At 38.2% G+C, this 20,804-nt stretch overlaps 1 protein-coding gene across 1 annotated transcript; it reads left to right on the top strand.

The window, feature by feature from the left end:
* Window positions 1-327: 327 nt before the first annotated feature.
* LOC122668805 (IAA-amino acid hydrolase ILR1-like 4) lies at window positions 328-12,771 on the top strand. The gene is made up of 5 exons (XM_043865338.1): window positions 328-744; window positions 950-1,075; window positions 11,114-11,428; window positions 11,959-12,087; window positions 12,165-12,771. Exons 1-5 carry the CDS (start codon window positions 385-387, stop codon window positions 12,573-12,575), a joined length of 1,341 nt encoding a protein of 446 aa, XP_043721273.1. The 5' UTR covers window positions 328-384; the 3' UTR covers window positions 12,576-12,771.
* Window positions 12,772-20,804: the final 8,033 nt, after the last annotated feature.

The following is a 20,804-nucleotide window of genomic DNA, read 5'->3' as shown; positions in this document are numbered from 1 at the left end:
TGGTGATGGTAGCCGATTTACCCATTGATTCCGAAAATCCAGACCAATCATCGAAAGAGACCACACTCCTGTTTAACGAAGGAAGGAGAGAGTGAGCGAATTTTTTTCCTTTGCGTTGTCCGAACAGTATAGTGCTGTCTCTTCGTATGAGATGCAAAATGACGATTTAACTTTCCTCGGACAATGTGTTTGGAGAAAGAAGACCTACTGGCACAGAGCACGTGTTGGAACTAAGGCTTTCCAGTTCCCGGTAAGTTTCTTGGCAACAGGACCTTTCCCTTCATTTGCTTACTGTATTCCCTGCGTAGTCACAAACAAAACCCACCACCGGTCTACTTCCAAGCTAAGTTGCAAAGTAGCAGAGAGGGAGAGGAAGAGAGAACCATGGTTTTCTGCAAATGGGTTTCTCTGATTTTCTTCCTTCAATTGTTTGGGACGATACCCACTTTGTCAAATTGTTCCTTGACGAACAAAGAACTGGCCGATATCCCTGTGAATTTTCTCAACCATGCCAAAACACCAGAGCTTGTGGATTGGATGGTAGGTATTAGGAGGAAAATACACGAGAACCCAGAACTTGGGTATGAGGAATTTGAGACCAGTAGGCTTATCAGAGATGAGCTTGATAAGATGGGCATCCCTTACAAATACCCAGTTGCAGTTACTGGCATCATCGGCCATATCGGGACTGGTAAACCACCGTTCGTTGCGATAAGAGCAGATATGGATGCTCTTGCTATGCAGGTCAGAATCAGATTGACTCGAATCTATTTTCTTTGAAGAATTATATGATCGTTCTATGAATACGGTCAATGCATTTGTGGACATGAGAATCGATTAGTTTGTTCTCTGGATTACTCAGTTTTAATTTTTCTAGCTAATTTGCGTGGGAGTTATCAATAAAATGTTCTATGATGTTGCTTACTTGGGCTTCACTGTGATGATATAGGAAAGTGTGGAATGGGAGCACAAGAGTAAAATCCCTGGGAAGATGCACGCATGTGGGCATGATGCCCATGTTGCCATGCTTTTAGGAGCGGCTAAAATCCTTCAAGAATATCGCGATAATTTGCAGGTTTGTTTCTCTTACATGCTTAATTGGCTGATCCATCCTGTTTCCCTTTTTCTTTTTTGGTTGTTATGGGTTGTTTCCCCTTGTCCTGCTTTAGAAATTGATTCTTGGGTTTTCGACCACCGGTCACTATGAGTTAGAAGTCATAATCTTCACTACCACAGTGTATTGTTTTGGTCCTTAAAACACTTGATTATTAGTCATATTTCGTATGTTGAATTTAATTGAACTAGGAGGGGAATTATGATCTTCAATCTCTTTACTTGTGTGTGTTTATGCAAGAGGGATCATAATGTTGAGAGTTTTGTTCAGGTGCATCCCTTTATTAAGCTTAAGAAAGATGAAAATTTCATCTTTCAGTGCCTAAAAGTAGAAAAAATGGGGAATATAGATGGCAGTTGTTGTCTCAGCCTCTTACTTAGATCAGTGGTTTTTCTTTTTTTATAATAAAGTTGCGCATAATTAATGAAGAATTTTCAAGAGGATAACTGCAAGTGGAAATAGCCTACCCTGTTCAGTATGCCTTTCGACTCACCGGAATCCAAGGAAAATAAATATGGTAGTATGGTCACATTTTATATGAGTTACTCATGGGGTGGTCTGATGTCATGTTCTCCATCACTGTTTGGAATTTATGAATTTGCTGTAGTGTGGGTCTGCCCATCTTTCACTCCAATATTGGAAATGCTTCTATTCCTAATTGCCTATGGCTAGCCTGCGGTGTTCATTTGGGTCAAGATTGGTGCCCCCCTGTGTCTTATCTATATGAGCTTCTTATATCATCGAATGGACCACTTATCTTTATTCTCTACTCATCTGCAACAAATGCAGCAGTGGGTACAGCATTGAGCATGTTTACAGTTTCTGTTAAGCTTAAGCCTCACAACTAATCTGCTGCTCTATTTCTGTAAGAACTTATTCTGAAGAAAATGCTCGAGTTGGGAAAACAGTTTTTTTGTGCTCGACATTTTCCGGACTTTGCTCCTGTCTATTCTTGTATTATGTATGTTTTTCTGGATAACTCCCCTATTATGAAAAATGTCCCATCCAAAGGAAGAAATAAAAAAAGGTGTTACTCCCCTCAGAATAATCTAATATAGTTTACTGCTTTTGATAACTGTCACCAAGTCTTCCAATTCCCATCACATATTGAAGTAAATGAACTAGAAGAAAATAAAAAAAGGAGTTACTTCCCTCGGAATAATCTAATATAGTTTACTGCTTTTGATAACTGTCACCAAGTCTTCCAATTCCCATCACATATTGAAGTAAATGAACTAGAAGAAACTTTTGAACTACTCTTCTTCCAATTTATCAAGATTGTTGTATTTGATTAATTTCTAATCTGCATACTTGAGTCAAAAACTGTCCATCCATAAGTGTAGTTCACCTTAGCTAGTCCATACAAAATGGATGAACTGACAAACTATTAAAAGGATAACCTGGATGTATATGTAGACATGCTAACAAAATTATGTTGGTATTGGTGTGAATGGTATAGCCTGATGTTCTAATAATACTATGAGTTTGTTGATCTGTGAAAGATGCTAAATGGGTTATTCCAGTTCAGCAGCTGGGTTAGTGTCAATTGTGTTGTGTGCAAGTTAACAGAGACACAAGAATAACCAAGTATGCACAAAATAATAATACACAGAAACAAGTCAATCCAATTGCAAAAGCAAACACCAATTTTAACTTAGAAAACCATGGGATCTTGTACAGGTAAAAGGTTCCACTATAATAATAATGGGGTTACAATACTCTCTAGACAACGCTAGCCAAATATCAAGAGAAAAATCCCCTCTTGGATTACAAAGCAACCCACCAAACAAAGGTGGATTCACAAGATTACAGTACTCTCACTTCAAAATCCATGATGACAAATACAGAAAAGCTGAAGTGCCTTTTCTTCTGCCGTTGACAGAGAGAACGTTGTCATACTGCAATCCACGATAGTACTTTCTCTTCTTTCTTTTCTCTCCGCTTTCACTCATGGAAAAAGCCAAAGATGAAAAGGGATCTCACAATAAGCCTTTGTCTCACGGATTCAGAATAGGAACCAGAAACAGATTTCGTCGTACGCAGAATCAGACTTCTTTGCGCACCCTACACCACCCACCGCATAATCTCTCCATTTTATGACAAAAGAGGAATGAGATGAGTAGGTTGCATTCATGTAACCACCTCATAGTTCTAAAACTCGTCTAGACTCGGCGAGATCTCGGCGAGTTTCTCGGTTTTCTGAGAAACCGAGACGAGATGGCATACGGTACATAAAAGTGCAATATCTCAGGTCGAGATCTTAGGTTGACCCATGGAAATGACCCATCTACTATGTATTTACTTACCTAACTCGACAGAACTCTTATATGCTTGTTGTGGAGCACTATATGCAACATTACAACAACACTATGTCATGGGAAGACTATGTGACACTAGCGGGGTCTAAATACTTGATTCAAAGTCATTTTATGTGATGATAGTTGTAACACTGTTAAACAGTTTGATGTATCACTTTAACATTTTTAATTCTTATTTAAGTTGTTTAGCTATTAATTGAATGTTTTGCTTGCTTTCTATTACTAAATTATGTGTAGAGTAGGGTATTTTAGTATGTCATCGCCTTCCAACCTATGGTCCGAATTGAAACTGATATTTGGACTTTGTTTTTGCAAAATCTGATAGTGCTTAAATGGCCTAAAATAGGTTAAATACCAAGTTTCAGACCCAAACTAGGTCTAAAACCCACCAAGTTGAGGCTTCGAGTCGGAAAAAAAAAATGCACCAACTCGGCGAGATCTCGACTCGACTCGACTCGACTCGGTTTTTCCAAGGGCCGAGTTGGTACCGAGACCCGAGTTTTAGTACCTTGAACCACCTCACCATAAGTCTCCTTTTGGAAGACTTGTAAAAAGACATGAGAGAGGAAACTCTCCTCACCTCCTTAACTAAATAACATGTGGGCCCCCTCCTTAAAGTGAGGAGGATCCCAACAAATTGATCCATTACTCAGATGAAATGATCATGAAAAACAAATTCAAAAATGAAGTTTGACATTTTTTTACCAGATTCTTGAAAACAAAACATTGGATGATACCATGTTGTCCAACTGTTTGTATTTTGGCTTCAAATTGCAAAGAGTTTAAATGGAGTACTATTTCCGACTTTGGACTACATTTTCACATTGTTTTAAGGTGGTAATCTTTTGTGTTTTTGGGGCTTTGTTGTGGAGTGTTCATTGGAGGCCTTTATCAGTACAGTAGCTCCTTTGTTTCTGGATTTCTTTCCCCTTAGATCGATTCTGCTATAAAAAGTCTTCTCATTTGAAACACCTCTGGGGCTAACATCATTAAAAGTCCAAGCACAAAATGGTCAAGTGCATAAACTGCAAATATAAAAATAAAAGACATCCATTTACGATTGATAGATTAAATAGATCAATTCCTGATATGTTCCTTGAATCCATAGCTGGGAATCGCTTCCTGATATTGGATAATGCACTACTTCCCCTTCTAAACTCTACCGCATCATAGACTAGTCTAAATCTTATAAGTTATGAAGCCTTTTATGTGCATAGCATATGAAGCAATATTTTGATGGTTGGTCGCTTGATTTTGAGAGTACACATTTTCCTGTTATATACTTATTTTTTTTATAGTAGGGTTTTCAAAAGTTGGTTACATATATTGGTCTATTAGTCTGGGTTTCACATAAGCATTTGTGAGCTGTACGGACCCTAAGAATAAAGGCTTAAAACCAAGGGAAGGACTGTTTTCACATGCCACAGTTAGGAGTTTGAAGTAAGATACTGACTGTTCACTTACTCAAAATTGACCCTGTATCGTCTGTACCGGAGTGGTTAATTGTCAAAAGAACAAAATTGGTTGTTGCATTTCAATTCATGTGATGTAAAAGAGGGCTTTCTTATCTTGCAGGCAGGGGTGAAGTTTCTCACTATACAATATGTCAGTTGGTGGAGTTTATTCTCCATTTGCTTCTCTGTTGCCCTTCCACCAAGGAAATCTGGTCTTTTTTTTTCTGTTATCTTGCAATGGTGATGCAGATTAAACATAGAATTGGGCTTATTCTATTAGAAATAAGCCTTGGGTTGGGTTCTATACATGTTGGGCCTTTGATCCCATGGGTTTTCTTTGTAATGGGTCACCTTAATAGGCCTATAATATGGATAGATGTTAGGCATACGAAATTAGTTAAGTGACTTTATTTCTTTATTTTAATTGTTATTAAGTATTTTAGTGGGACTGGATTAGGATTCTATAAGCCCAGTACTGCTTTGAGTCTTTGTTTCCTTTTTTGTTTTTTTTCTAGTCTTTGTTTCCTTTGTTATTTCCTTTTCCTAGTCAATTTAGGTTACCTTATTAGTTAAGGATTAGGTTAGGTTCTTTCCTTTTTAGTGTAGCAGTCTAATTTTGTGTCTTCTATATAAGTTTGTAAGGGAGGACAGCATTGTACCCGAATTTGATAAATAAAGTTGCTGCATTTTCTGCTCTTCTTCTCCATTGAAGATCTCGTGTTTGATCAAGAAACCCCTTGTGAGCGATCAAGGTAGGTTGGTGTTTGATCCAATCGAATCAACTTGCAGTGTGAAGCTCGGGTGTTATTTTTCTGTTGTTCTTATTACTCCATCATCTTCTTTATCCATTAAAAAGTAAGTACTATTTCTGAGAATTCTCCGCAACTAGACCTTTGTTTCTAGAAGATCATATACAATGTGTTTTTTTTTTGCGTAAATTAGAGATGGGAAGATCCAACCATTGGAATCTATCGAAATTTTGATCGAATGTTCCTTCCCCCATTAATGAACTCGATCCAAGTTTGGAGAAGTTTTGATCTGCTAATCTTCTTATTTTTATGGTTTCCCATTTTACCATTCTCCCCCATATTTGCTACTGTTTAAAACATAATTGATTTACTATTTTACCCGTATCGGTAACTGTTTGTTTTCTCCATTTAAATACTGATTTCAAATATGTATTTAATCATTATTTTACATATGATTTCAGTATCCATTGATTCCTCTATTTTCCCTATTCTTGTTTCCTGAATAATTACCTAACTACCCTTCTCCTAGGTCAACTAGGATTGGTCCCAAATTTCAGATATGTCCATTAGATTGATCTGTAATTTTCAGCAGCTGTTCTACTACTGATTTGCTAGATTCAATTTGAATTTGGAGTTATTCTGACCATCGGATTTGCTGTTATTTGAATTCTCCTAATTTGAATTTATTCTCTGAGAAAAGATCTTGTTTATTGGTACTGTTTTGAGTCTTCAAACATAGTACTACATTAAGTGGTATCAGAGCTATGGTAGAGAATAGTTCATCAAGAAGTTGACCACCAAGACATCTGAAAACAACACCTACTACAAGAATACTGATATTACTAGAAAGAAGATGAAGCCTGAAGTTTCCTACTTTTCTGGACAGACAGATCCATACCTATTCCTTTATTGGTTAGATTCTCTAGAGGAATATTTCGACTAGTACGAAACGACTGAGGCAAGGATGCTTCACTTTGTTTACTTGCGATTGACTGATCGTGCTAAAGAATGGTGGACATTCCATGAAGAGAGGCTTAAAGTTAGAAGACGTGAACCTAAGACTTGGGAAGAGATGACACAAGAGTTGAAGAACAAGTACCTACTACAGCATATCCAAAGGAAACTCACCCTTTGACAAGGTTACTACCAAAAGGCCTTCAGAACTGAAGACAACTTAAAACATCCATTATTGAAATTCAGTTCACAAATTGTGGATTGTTGGAAGTCAAGCACCAATAATGTTAGAGCACAGACTGAGTTCAACTTTTCCACCGAAGAAAAGGAGCCTGAAGTTGCAGATAAAGTTGAAGTGATCACAATAAATTGTGATAAAGAAGAGAAAGTGCTTGAATCTTCAAAGACGGAAGGTCAACAGTAAGAAAATTCTACCGAAGAGATCTACGTTGAGGATATCAAAGTAGACAAAACTAAAATAGTGGAAGATGAGGTAGTGGTCGAGAACACTCCACAAGAAATCATCGACATTCATGATGGTGGTTTTGAAGAGGTAGAGCTTGTGTCTCAAGTCTTCGATGGGAAGTTTACCAAAGTTGAGAATTGCTTTACAGAGGTTCATGAAGACACGGTTAAAGCAGTAATATCATATAAGGTTGTGATTAAGGAAGACTTCGAGTATACTCCACATGAAGCTGTTACCACCCCTGATGCTATTCTTAGCATTTGGAGAATTTATTGAGTTTGTGATTCCACCTCACTACTTTGAAGAGAAAACTCCCAGGGTTGAAGACTTTATTCCTAATATCCCTACATCACCAAAGTTTTGTTTGGGAATGGTCAAAGTTGCTACTCACATGTTGTGTTTCCCTCATCACTACAAAATTCGACCTTGAATTTTTTTCAAGTTAGGGAGAATTGATGCAGATTAAACATAGAATTGGGCTTATTCTATTAGAAATAAGCCTTGGATTGGGTTCTATACATGTTGGGCCTTTGATCCCATGGGTTTTCTTTGTAATGGGCTACTTTAATGGGCCTATAATATGGACAGAGGCTAGGCATACGGAATTAGTTAAGCAACTTTATTTCTTTATTTTAATTGTTATTAAGTGTTTTAATGGGGCTGGATTAGGATTGTATAAGTCCAATACTGTTTTGAGTGTGCTTCGTTTATTAATTCACTTTCCTAGTCAATTTAGGTTACCTTATTAGTTGAGGATTGGGTTAGGCATTTCCCTTTTAGTGTAGGAGTCTAATTTTGAGTATTCAACATAAATTTGTAAGGGAGGCCAGCAGTGTTCACGAATTTGTTAAGTAAAGTTATTACATTTCTTGCTCTTCTTCTCCATTGAAGATCTCATGTGTTTGATCAAGAAACCCCTTGTGTGCGATCAAGGTAGGTTGGTGTTTGATCCAATCAAACCACTTGGTGGTATGAAGCCCGGGTGTTATTTTTCTGTTGTTCTTATTACTACATCATCTTCTTTATCCATTAACAAGTAAGCTCTATTTCTGAGAATTTTCTGCAACCAGAACCTTTGCTTCTAGAAGATCATATACAAGGTGTTTTTTGCATGAATTAGAGATAAGATGATCCAACCATTGAAATCTATCCAAATTTTAATCGAATGCTCCTTTCCCCCATTAATGAACTCGAACCTAGTTTGGAGAAGTTTTGATCTGCTGATCTTATTTTTAAGGTTTTCCATTATACCTTTCTCCCTCATATTTGCTACAGTTTTAAACATAATCGATTTACAGTTTTCATGTGCTACATGGTATTTGTTTCTGCCTCTACATTCAGAATCGAGTAGCAAGTTCAGACCTAATTTCTGGGTTCTATTTTCTGGGTTCTGTTTGGATATTACTGTTTTACTCCTATCAGTTACCGTTTGTTTTCTCCATTGAAAAACTGATTCCAAATATGTCTTTAATCATTATTTTATTTCTGATTTCAGTAGCCATTGATTCCTCTATTTTCCTATTCTTGTTTGATGAACAATTACCTAACTACCCTTCTCCTAGGACAACTAGAATTGGTCCCAAATTTTAAATCTGTCCATTAGATTGATTGTAATTTTCAACAGCTGTTCTACTACTGATTTGCTAGATTTGATTTGAGTTTGGAGTTATTCTGAACATCTGATTTGCTGTTAGTTGACATCTCTCCTAATCTGAACTTATTCTTTGAGAAAGGGTCATGTTTATTGGTACTGTTTTGAGTCTTCAAACACAGTAGTACTACATTAAGTGGTTTGTTAAAATTGGACTGTTCCTGCTAGTTGTTGAGGAGAAGAACTTGGTGCCATTTGCATGTCATTCAACCGGGACTTTGTGGAATAAGTCCAATGGACTTGATGATAAAACCTCTATACTCTACTTCGTAAAGTGGTGGAGAAGGTGAAGCTCTTGCTCTTTGTTTGGATCTCTTCTTGTTGATTGGAAAGGCTTCAACTTCTCAGGTCCTAGCCAGCAACTGGGAAAGGATTCTCTACGATGATGATCTTATTAATTAGTTCTTCTTTCATTGGAAGGGGTGTGATGTGAATTTGATAATAGAACCTCTCCATTTGCTTAGGTGGTGGAAAAAGTGAAGTTCCTGCTCTTTGTTTGGACCATAATTCTTCTTGATTTAAAAGGCTCCAAATTCTCAGGTCCTAACTGAGAATTGGGTAAACATTCTCTATGATGAATGATGATGATCTTATTTAGTTGATTAGTTCTGTTTTCATTGATTATCTTCCTTATTAAACTGCCCTTTTTTTTCTTCAATAAAATCTTTATTTTCAGTGCGCAGGGGGGGGTGGGGAAGTGGGAGACTAAAAGAATACAGAAGAGATTATTTTATATTAAATAATATTTTTAGTGATTCGTTCTAACAAAAAATGGCGAGAAGTGACTTTTTTTTATTTTTATCTGACAGCGCCACAGGAATCAAAACTTATTTATTTCTGCACTGCCCCTTGAAATTCTCGAAATTTTGATGCTTTGTTATTTGAGTATCACCCAACCCCTGAAGACCCTGGAAATGATTTACAAAATTCAATGTCCAGTCTTTGGGCACATTTGAATCCAATTCTAATTCTTACTTCTTCCAAATTCTGGGAATTTTGTAGAAATATAATTGTCTCCAAGTTTCGGAATTGGATAATTACTTTTGGATGCACTATCTGTGTCGCCAATTCTTCTCCTATCCTTCAGTTGATGACAACCGCCCCTCCCTCCCCCCCCCCCCCCCGCATTTGTTCTTCTTTCTTATGTTTTAACTGCAAAATGACAAGAATGCCCCCCACTAAAATGCATGCAATGAATGGTCTTTAAAGCCTTGAGTGCAGAATTGGCAAGAATTGCAACTCTCACACCTCCAGAGTTGCTGCTCTCTTGTGTGCCTTAGAGTTGAAGAATTGGGCTGAAGGTCAATTCTCAATTGTGGCCTAATCCTAAGAATTGGCCTCCAAAATTGAAGCCAAACATGTACGTCATGATGTCAATTCTAATTCTTGGCCAGAATTGAGAATTAGAATTTAAACCAAAGTGCACTTTGTGGATTGATTTAGTTAACGCTGTTTTCAGTCATGTAATAATCCTTGATTCCCACTCCTTTCTTTCAGATTTGGCAATTTTTTATCATCGTCTCTGTTCATTATATAAAAACTCTCTTCTGAAGCTTTAATGAAATTTAGATATGCATTGGTGGACGGGACACAACCATTAGGTTGCAGGTTAAGTGGGCAAGCCTTGGCGCAATGGTTAAGTTGTGCTATTGCAACCATTAGGTTTTGAGGTTTGAAACATGGAAATAGCCTCTCCGCAAAGCGGGGGTAAGGCTGCGTACATTTGCCCCTCCCAGACCTTGCAGTAGTGGGAGCCTTGTGCACTGGGATGCTCTTTTTTTTTTTTTATTGGTGGATGAGACAACAATCCTCCTACCTAACCATGTGTTTCAGACAACTCCAACACCTTGGGTCTCCTAGACGCTGTGACAACTATGGTTTCAGATGACATGAATGCATAGCAACATTCCTTTTAAGATTATTTTACTATTGGGTGTCATGGAAGTTTACAGCATGGATTGAGAGGTTTTGGCTTAACATTGCATTTATGTTGAAAATGTCACTATGCATACTGAGTAGGGAGTGGAAGAATCTGCATTATTTGTATAATATCACTATGCACACTCAGTTGGGAGTGGAAGAATCTGCATTTTTTTGTATTGACTGTATTATTTTGTGAATTGATGCCTGGAATTGAGTTCGAAAATCAAATGCAATATTGTGGATGTGTCGAGGAAAAGAATATTCCAGCAGAATGGTTGGATTAATTGATCTTTTGTCGCTGGTTTATTATTGGAGGGGTTGTAGGAGTATTGCTTCGTTTCTTATCACAGTGAAACACTGTCAATTGTAGCTAGTTTGAGAACCACTTCTAAAATGATGCAGCTTCTGATTGCTGGTAATAAAGTGATGGATGATTATTGTATAACATGTGGGTAATGTCATTGTTATTTTGTGGCTTGAACAGGGAACTGTTCTTCTTCTTTTCCAACCAGCAGAGGAAGGTGGTGGGGGAGCGCAGAAAATGATCGAGGCTGGAGCACTGGAGAATGTTGATGTTATCTTTGGGCTCCATGTTGCCACTGATGTACCCATTGGTTCAGTGGCTTCCAGGCCTGGCCCTACCATGGCTGGAAGTGGCTTCTTTGAGGCAGTAATAAGTGGAAAAGGGGGTCATGCAGCCATCCCTCAGCATACAATAGATCCAATTTTGGCAGCCTCCAACGTGATTGTTAGCTTGCAGCATCTTGTGTCACGTGAAGCTGATCCTCTGGATTCACAAGTATGGCTTTGTCTCTTTTAATGTTGCAGATTTTCTTTTTCTAATCTCAAATGCAAAAAACTAACAATATTATTCAAGATAACACAAACCTCCATTCATGTCATAAATTTCAGCCCAAAAGCTTTATGTCATATGACACAACCCACAAATCAATTGTTGTTAACATTTGGACAGTTGGAAAAATATCTGATAAATGATGGTTCATATGATTGGATTAAATTTTAAGATCGGACAGATCACCAATCAACATTGTTGTCTTTCTACCCAAAGGTTGGAATGGTCACCCTAGTTTTAACACTCGAAATTATAAGAGAACTTCTCCACTTGGTGGACATAGAGTTGAGATGGCCCTCAAAATTTGACATGTCAGTAATCCAAGGGGTGTCCCCCAATATCTGGAGGAGGAATTGATTTAGACTTAAATGGCATAAATAAGAGTGACCAAATATCCTTTTACGGTGCCAGTGTAGAAAACCTTTTGCCTTTATCTATTTCCCTTTGATATGAAATTCGTCATGATATACTTGCAGGTAGTTACAGTTGCAAAGTTCCAAGGAGGTGGCGCATTTAATGTTATTCCAGATGCTGTAACAATTGGTGGCACCTTCCGAGCATTTTCAAAAGAAAGCTTTATGCAACTCAAACAGAGAATTGAGGAGGTATAGCAATGAAATGTCCACATTTATTTATAAACAGCTTATCATGGTTACTAACACTTTTAAAATGCAAGTGACAGGTTATCACAGCACAAGCTGCGGTGCAGAGGTGTAGTGCAAGTGTTGATTTCCTTTCAGACAAGAAACCCTTTTTTCCTGCAACGGTAAACAGCGAAGAACTGCATGAGTACTATCTGAAGGTCGCGGGGGATATGCTTGGTGTGCAAAACCTTAAAGTCATGCCCCCATTGATGGGATCAGAGGACTTTGCATTTTTCTCAGAGGTCATACCTGCGTACTACTTCTTCCTTGGGATGAAGAACGAGACACGTGGACCTCTTGCATCTGGTCACTCCCCTTATTTCACAATTAATGAGGATGCACTTCCTTATGGTGCAGCACTACATGCATCTTTGGCTACAAGGTATCTTATTGAGTTCCAATCCAAGTCTCAGTTAGCAGCAGAGGGGAAGGTCCATGATGAATTGTGAGGCAATTCTTGTATTATCAATGGGTGCAGGTGCAATTACATCTCATGTTCCTGACTTTTGGTGCCACGAATCTGCAGCAGTTAAAACATTTTTCATGTTTCAGTAATTAAAACTGATCTGTGTGTAAATCAGTGACAGGGGTGTGATAATGATACAGATTACAGATCCATCTGAAATATTTATAGTTTGGAGATAAGTTGGGTAGTGTTGTAAGTGTTGACTGTACACAGGATTGAGGTCCCCCACCTGCTTCATCACCAGCTAAATGCTTTTTTCTTCTCTTCTCTCTTTTAATGGAGTATATGGGTGCTTGCAGGTTGGAGATGCAGACCATACATATTGATTAATATATGTTATATATGTCTAATTCTTATATTCCTATAATAAATTCTAGGCGGGCAATCAGTTGTTAGAAAAATAATTTTTATTTTTCTGTCCATTCATGATGGGGGGCATCATTGTCAAGTTCTCTTGACCTTAGGAAAAAATGTCTTTTTAGACACTTTTTATTCTTAGTTCTTTATCACTCACCACTGTCACCTCATCATTTTTCTATATCTATTGATGGTCTAAAATGCCCTTTTTCATTATTTCAAGAGTCTCATCAAAACACCAGAACCTATGAGTGAAGAGATTCTCTCTCTCTCTCTCTCTCTCTCGCACATGTGGGCATGTGTGTGTAAGGGACCACTTGTGGGAATCACACATACCAGTTGAATATTTGTGTGTTTTAATATGTCTAGGTAATCATTATAAAAAAAAATCTAAAACATGAAAATTAAAAGATGACAGATCCAATGTAAGAATAAAAACCACCATTCATGGAAATGATGATCTAATGAAGCTAGACCTCAACAGTGATTGAATGCCTCTTCAAGAGTGATTTAGTTCATGAAACAGATAGTGCCATAGAGGTGGGGAGATTTTTCACTTTGATATAGATGTGATCCATAAAATAATTTGTAATGTATTAACCTACAAAACGCATTCCCTATGTTTTACTTCAAAAGCTTGCACATAGATATCCCTATGATATCCGAGAAAATCTCAGTGATATAGAGAATATGTTTACTTTAGTTGTTTAAAATTTTGGGGATATTAGAGACCTTATTTTACGAAGGAACTTGGTTTCATTTTGATCAATAAGAGCCTAGGAGTTAAGGATTCAAAAAATGAGAGCTTACGAGTTAAAGGACTCAAACAAAGTTTGTATAATGTACATTGCAATATTTGAATTCAGAAAGCAAATTATCTTTGTTTTGATCTCTTGAAGAAGTAATCTTGACCTTGCAATTGGGTTCTTCTTTCTGTCCTCTAGCAATTCGGCCAATTGTTAAAGATATTATGTTTCTTCAGATTTGTTTTGACTCTTGTTGTTTTCAATTTATTCCAAGAGCTCGTAATGGTATTGTTGATGTTCTTGCTAGGAGAGCTTTGTCCTTAGCGAGTAGGACAACTTGGTATCTATCTGATCTCTGTCTTGTTGACGGAAGTGTATCTCACTCTTTTGAATAGATTGGCTATTTTTTTTAAAAAAAAAAAAGTTTTAACAATGATGGAATCCATAGGCCAAGCAGGAAACATCATAAAACCATGGAATCTCTAGGGTGAGGATAAAAAAAAATGGGTTCTAAAACCATAACAAAACTTTTGAAGCAAAAAAGAAAGGACTGGGTTTTCCTTTCACCGATGGTGAAGAGAGAACCTCTCAAGCTATTACATGGAGCATTGGATCAGGAGTCCAATCATGGGATAACATCATATGATAAATGAAATTTTTTTCTCAATCTTTCGTGACCAAAAACTGTCTCCAAAAAGAAAATTATGGAGCAACATGTAAAAACACAACCAAGATGAAAAGATTTTCTCATCTTGGATTTTCCTTCACAGCCTTCTTTATTTTTTGTCCAATGAGTAAAAACTAAGAATATAATATGGGAAAATTATGGTGTATGCCGGCCCTCTTTCTCTCTCTCACACAAACAAAATTCACTCTTCTTAACATGTGAACAACATGTATACGAACCGTGCAACACCCTCTCCCATACTCCTTTTCATTTGACGGGGCAGATTCCATTCTATTCGGGCAACGCGGTGATCCCCTACCCTAAAAATATTGATAGATCGTTTTCTCCGAAAATTATTTTTTGGATCCTTAACATGACCACAACCAATGTCTGTATCAACTCCCTTTGGTATGGAAGAGTTCTTTTTCAATCTGAAAACAGGTTGAGGGGAAAAAAAATCCTCTGCATAATCTTAACTGGCGGTGCATTGGATGAAGCTTCTTCCACGTGTCAAGTTCTCAGGGCTGCACTGTAGTACACCATCAGATTGCCCGCACTGCAGAGGATTTTAATCCCAGGTCCAGGTTGGGATTGAACTCTCTCAAAAGAAATTAGAGTTATAGAGCTTCCTGGTTGTGTATAATTTCATTGCTCATATACAAATTAAGTCTCCTCTCATATGACGCATGTCGATTACAAGGAAATACTTTGATTTCCAATAGGTTTAGCAGAGCACAAAACCAGTGTGCAGATTCTTGTGTTTGCCTTCTCACATCCTCTTTTGCTCAATAAATAGTCAACTCCTATTGGATGATTCACTACCTGTATTCTCCTGTTCTCTTTCTTCTACCTCGGCGAGCTTCAATTCACTTTGGAATAGAACCCCAAGGGTAGTTTAGATGGCAAAGACCAACACCTCATGACTAAGAGATCTTAAGTTTAAATCTTCTTGAGGCCTACCTAGAAGAAGAAAAAAAAAATCACAGAGTAGAAATTGGGGTCTTGGTAGTTTTCTTCAGAGTTTGGGAGAGTGCACAGTAATATCTAGAGTATTGATTTATATGCATTAATGCATGGACATACATGAGATGCATGCCAATACAAGAAAAGTATTGACTGAATTATATTATGAATCTAATGTGTCTGAATTAGAATATATTTTTTCTATCCAATGATTCGAATAGATACATCCCTTATTCACATGGGAGAATAGATGCATTGTGAGGTTTGAAAAAAATATTTATTTACCCTTGTGATAATAGTATTTTACGGAACGAAAAAAATCTAAAGTCAGTACCACAAATGTTTAGGATATCGATGTTACAAGTGGAGCCCAAAACATGCAAGTTAATCCAAACTAGGGGTGCAAGTTTGGCTATGATGCCCCGAGCCTCCCCTGAGCCCAAACAGGGCTTGGGTTGAGATATCTTGGTCCTGATGGCTAGTCAGGGTTGGGAATTTCTGGCTCTGAGTCAGGCCAAGCCAGATCAGGGTTGAGGCCTTAGGCTGAGTCCGGCCCGGCCCAATCGAACCTGTCTTTTCTTCATGTTATTTCTTCTTCTTTTTTTTTTTTTTTTTCTTTTCCTTCTTCTTTCTTCTTTTTCTTCTTCCCAGTCTGGCCATCTCATGCATCTCCCTTCCCTCCCATGATCAGGGCCAACAACTCGGGTCAGGGTTGGATTTTTTTGGCCCTGAATCAAGGCTGAGCTAGGCTTGGGCCCAGCTAAGGGAACTTAGGGTTGGACTGAGATTTTAAAAGGCTAGGCCCAACCCAACCGTATTGCAGCCCTAATCCAAACTGTTTCAAGGTCTCGTGTCATTCACCGAGAATGAGCACTCTCTCCCCACGCCCAGCAAACCACAACACAAACCCAACCCCAGCCCCCCACTCCAACCAAAAAAAAAAACCCAAAAAATCCACAAAGAATCCTAGGGCCTCGTTTGTTTAGAGGTATGGAAATGTTACATATAAATGAAAAAAAAAAATGTACGAAGGAGTTCTTTTAATAGGTTGTTTTGTAGGAACTGAGAGAAAATATGAAGACAAAAAATCTTTTAATAGGTTGTTTGGTGGGACCTGAGAAAAAAGATGAAAAAAGTTTTGTTATGCCTTTTTTCGAAACGGTTTTGCTAGGCATCACAAGAATTAGAAAGGGAGTGTTATGGGATCTTTATCCTCTCAATTACACTGTTCGTATTTGACTCAAGTACATCTAACAGAGGAGGCAGAAATGACTATTCTACCCCCTACCCGAACACACTGCCCGAGGTGGGGGCCACCTCCCTCTATTAGATGTACTTGACGGTCAAGTACGGGCAGTGTAATTGACAGGATAAAAATTCAGTGTTATGATTCTAATTCCAATAAGTCTTAGGGCATTGCAATTTCACCAATTTGCAGTATTCAGAGTAATTAACAACCCAAAGAGGAAGTAAATTATTCCATTTCCTTAATTTGCTGCTTGCCTTGTGGAAGGAACATTCCTTCTATAAGTGTAACAGCTAAATTTTTTCAATTAAATAGAGTGTCCATAGAAGATAGGGAAAAAATTATTTTTCGAATAGCAAACTGGGTGTTGTGAAGATTGTTGTGATGTTAGGGGTTTTTATTTCATCCGGACTACTAAAACCCGTAGCTGTATGAACTTACGGGCTACATCATGTGTACTATTAAGTATCAATCAGGCTAATTTCTCGTTTCCATAATTCGTTACCATAGTTTTAGGTATCGATATCGGATCAGCCAAATTGATCGATTCATATCGGTATCAGCTTTGATCAATACTGATATCTATTTGATACAGATTGACTGATACAGTATTATATGTTAAGGTTTAGGGTTTAAACACAAGGTTGCTTAAAACATTACACCCTGAGTATCTAGTTTGGAATACCCAGACTGCTGTCTCCAGCAAGTATTTATAGGAAACTATGGTTTAGGTCAGATGGACTAATTACTAGATTACCCCTCATAGCCTGAGTATTAATACAAGTAAAATTATATTAGAACATATAAAAAAATATTACATAAATACCCTTACATTATAAACATTCAAAGAATTTCAGCCCAACTGGTGGCCACGTTGAGTTGGGTAATTGGTGACGAAACGGAGAAAGAAAAGGTAAAGTTGATGGTATAAAGGTAATAAGGAACAAAACTTTTACCTCTACGGAGAAAACTGAGAACAAATTGTTGTAGTTCTACGTTATTATTATCTCCAGTTAATCCCTCTTAAAAATTGAAAACCGCTTAAAAGATTGAACACCATGAGAACAATCTTGCTAGTTCTTACAACAGATTTCTTATCGAATCATCAACTAATTAACTGCAGCAAATCACAACGAATGTTCGTATGGAAAAGAAAGAAAATGCGTAATCACTAAGCAACAAATTACAACCAAAGAACAAATAAAAAAAGACAGAAGATTTAGGAATAGTTAAAGGAAGAATAAATCTATTATATCAGTATCAAAAGGCTCTCTCAAATCTCAATACATGGCGATGAAATCCATCTGTAAGATCTACTACGTAACAGCAGTTATTGAACAGAATGGATCACAACTTTTAAAGAGTAAAGAAATCCATTTTCATCCACCTATGAAATCTTATTCCCTACCACCGACTCTGTAATACTGTAACCATATAAAACCCCAAGCATTGATCAGATGGCGAAGCTACAGAAGAACGGAAGAACCAGATGGTGTATTTCACGAAAGATTGATATCAACAATTCAACATTCTCCGGTCCACAGCAGATGAACGATTCGAAAATTTGCAGCTAGGTAGAAAAACAAATTTACCTACTAAAATACCTGAAACAGTCGAAGCACAAGGAATTGAATCGTATAAATCTCAAAGTAAAAAAAAACAAGAAGAAAATCCGTTAGTCTCCGAGTAGTTTAGATGGAATAGTAGAAAATAGATTCAGAGACGTACGAGATCTTCAAATCGTTTATCGGTAGAACGATCCAAGCATGAATGCGAGGAAAGAGACAAAGAAAGCAGCAGTGACCGAGGGGAAGACAGCACCGAATCCGGCACCAGAAGTAGGACTTGGAGCCGGAGAATCAGCAGCGATAGCATCTCCAATGAAGGAGAAGACGGTGAGGACGACTGCCATAAGAGCCACGAACGAAGCTTTTCGGCTGAAACCTTCCATGTCTCCTTTTCAGCTGTTTTGGTTTTTGCTTGAGAGAGAGAGAGAGGGGTTGAGAACGAGAAGAAGAAGAAGAAAAGTTTCGCCGATGGATTCCTGAGCGAGACCGATTGAGCTGAGGAGATAAAAAGGTAGTAATAGGGGCAGACGAAAACAAGAAATGAAGAAGAAATGAAGAATGAACCTCGGGCAGAAGGGGCAGCTGCCTGAATTGACAGCCTGGTCAACACAGAATGACGACAGCTGGCTATTTCTGGGGCCCACTATGGAACATGGGGAAGTTGGAACATCCGATGACTTTCCTTTTACTTTATTAAGGGCATTTCTATATTCTATTTAGGACGGTTATTTGAATTTATATGGATCACCTGCGGGTGATGTTCCTATGTCAACCAACCATATCAAACGGCACCCTAAACAAAAAAATATTTAGGGGTATTTAAGTAACAACAATTAGTAGTCATTGTTATTACGAAAATACCCTTGGATATTTGTTATTATTATTACCCTCCATCCACTTTTGTTTGGTTTTTTTATTTGTTTTTGATGAAAGTGTAATGACACATACCACACACCAATCCCAAAAGGTTAAACAACTTTTGTTTGGTTTTATTTTCTTCTAATAAGTGGTTTAGTGGTTTTAGCCTCTTCCCTCTGGAGGGGAAGTAGTTTTCTGTTAAGGAGGGACCTAACTCCAGTCCTGTCCAGCCGTGACGGGAGTTGAATGGTCCAGTGCTCGGGAACCACCCCAAAAACAGGGGTTGGGTGGTCATTTCACATGGGGCCCAGGTGGGATCCACTTGTGAAATGACCATCCAATCCCTATTTTTGTTGTCGTTTAGTTGGGTTGGACGCTCCAGCTGCCGCAACAATTGGATAGAATCCTTTTTCGTTCGGGAGTGGCCTACGCCAACATTCCCATGTCTTATCTCTGTTCTCCTTAAGACAATGGGGCAAAGGTACCTTTTCATATAGAGAAGAGAGAGATAAACGCATGAGAGTGCTAGCGTAGACCATAATCTAGGACAAAGTTATTTTTCCCTAAATGAAGAGTGTTGGCTAAATAATAAATGGAGAGTGTTCCCTAAGCAAGCAGCGTAGAGGAGCCAGGATTTTAGGAATCGGTATTGATTCCATTTGTATGGGAATGGGTATACACTGATATTGATATATGATTGGTAGTACAGTATGGATAGAGTGTAAAATGGTTAAAAAAATATTGGTATCGGTATCTTTGAGGGCAAAAATGTCCTAAATTGGCTGATGTCCGATCTGAAACGGTGAACTAATTCCATTACAGGAGTGCATCAATGACATGCAATGGAACGGTTTTGCACATAAAAAGGGTAGTAAGGTCATTTCATGTGAAGAAGAGAAATAGAAAGAGAGGGTGCTAGCATACCCTCCCTGAGTGGCTCAAAGAACCATTTCCCAATAATAAAATAGAGGGCAAGAGATCGTTGTCTAGTCGTGTAGCCCCTGCACAAATATAGGGGCTAATGAGAGCATGTGCCGGCCAGGCATCTACTTGGATGAGATTTTACTTCATTGGAGGCTGAAACTAGGGGTGCAAGTTTGGCCCTGTCGGCCCGAACCCGCCCTGGCCCGCCCTGAGCCCGAACAGGATCTGGGCTGAGATATTTGGCCCTGAGGGCGGGTCAGGGCTGGAAATTTGTGGTCCTAAGTTAGGGTCGGGTCGGGTTAGGGTTGAGGCCTCGAACTAAGCTTGGCCCGGCCCAACCTAACCCTGATTTAAGTTATACTATAAAATATATATTGATATAATTTATACATTATAAACTTTAAATTTCACTCACATTTGTTTATATGATATATTATATATGAAGACAATTAGTGTTATAATATAATTTATTATATTGTTATTTTATGTAAAACTAATAATGTTCTTCCCAGCCCATTCCAGCCAATGCATTTCTTTCCCCCTCCCCATGATTAGGGCCAATTAGGGTCGGCCAGACCCGACCCTGAGGGCGGGTCAGGGTTGGATTTTTCTGGCCCTGAGTCAGGGTCGGGTAGGGCTTGGGCCCAGCTAAGGGGACTTAGGATTGGGCTAGGGTTCTATAAAGCCCGGCCCAAGCCGACCTTGTTGCAGCCCTAGCTGAAACGATAATTTTTTGTGCTTTTGTGTTTGGGCATAGGAATCACGCTACGAGATAGTGTTCTTTTTACATTAAAAAAAAAATCAAGGTGAGTTTTTCGCCACCCACAGTGAAAGCGAATCTCTTCATCCACGGTCATATGATGTTATACTTGGAATCATATAT

This window comes from Telopea speciosissima, chromosome 7 (genome assembly GCF_018873765.1).
Source record: "Telopea speciosissima isolate NSW1024214 ecotype Mountain lineage chromosome 7, Tspe_v1, whole genome shotgun sequence".
Classification (NCBI taxonomy): Eukaryota; Viridiplantae; Streptophyta; class Magnoliopsida; order Proteales; family Proteaceae; genus Telopea; species Telopea speciosissima.
This window is presented reverse-complemented; position numbering and strand designations above follow the sequence as displayed.

What these genes read in the sequence shown, in the direction of transcription:
- LOC122668805 (XM_043865338.1), top strand. Translation starts at nt 385, where the DNA reads ATGGTTTTCTGCAAATGGGTTTCTCTGATTTTCTTCCTTCAATTGTTT. An exon ending in AATATCGCGATAATTTGCAG is followed by an intron (nt 1,076 to 11,113) that starts GTTTGTTTCTCT and finishes TGGCTTGAACAG; the next exon opens with GGAACTGTTCTTCTTCTTTT. An exon ending in CTGATCCTCTGGATTCACAA is followed by an intron (nt 11,429 to 11,958) that starts GTATGGCTTTGT and finishes ATATACTTGCAG; the next exon opens with GTAGTTACAGTTGCAAAGTT.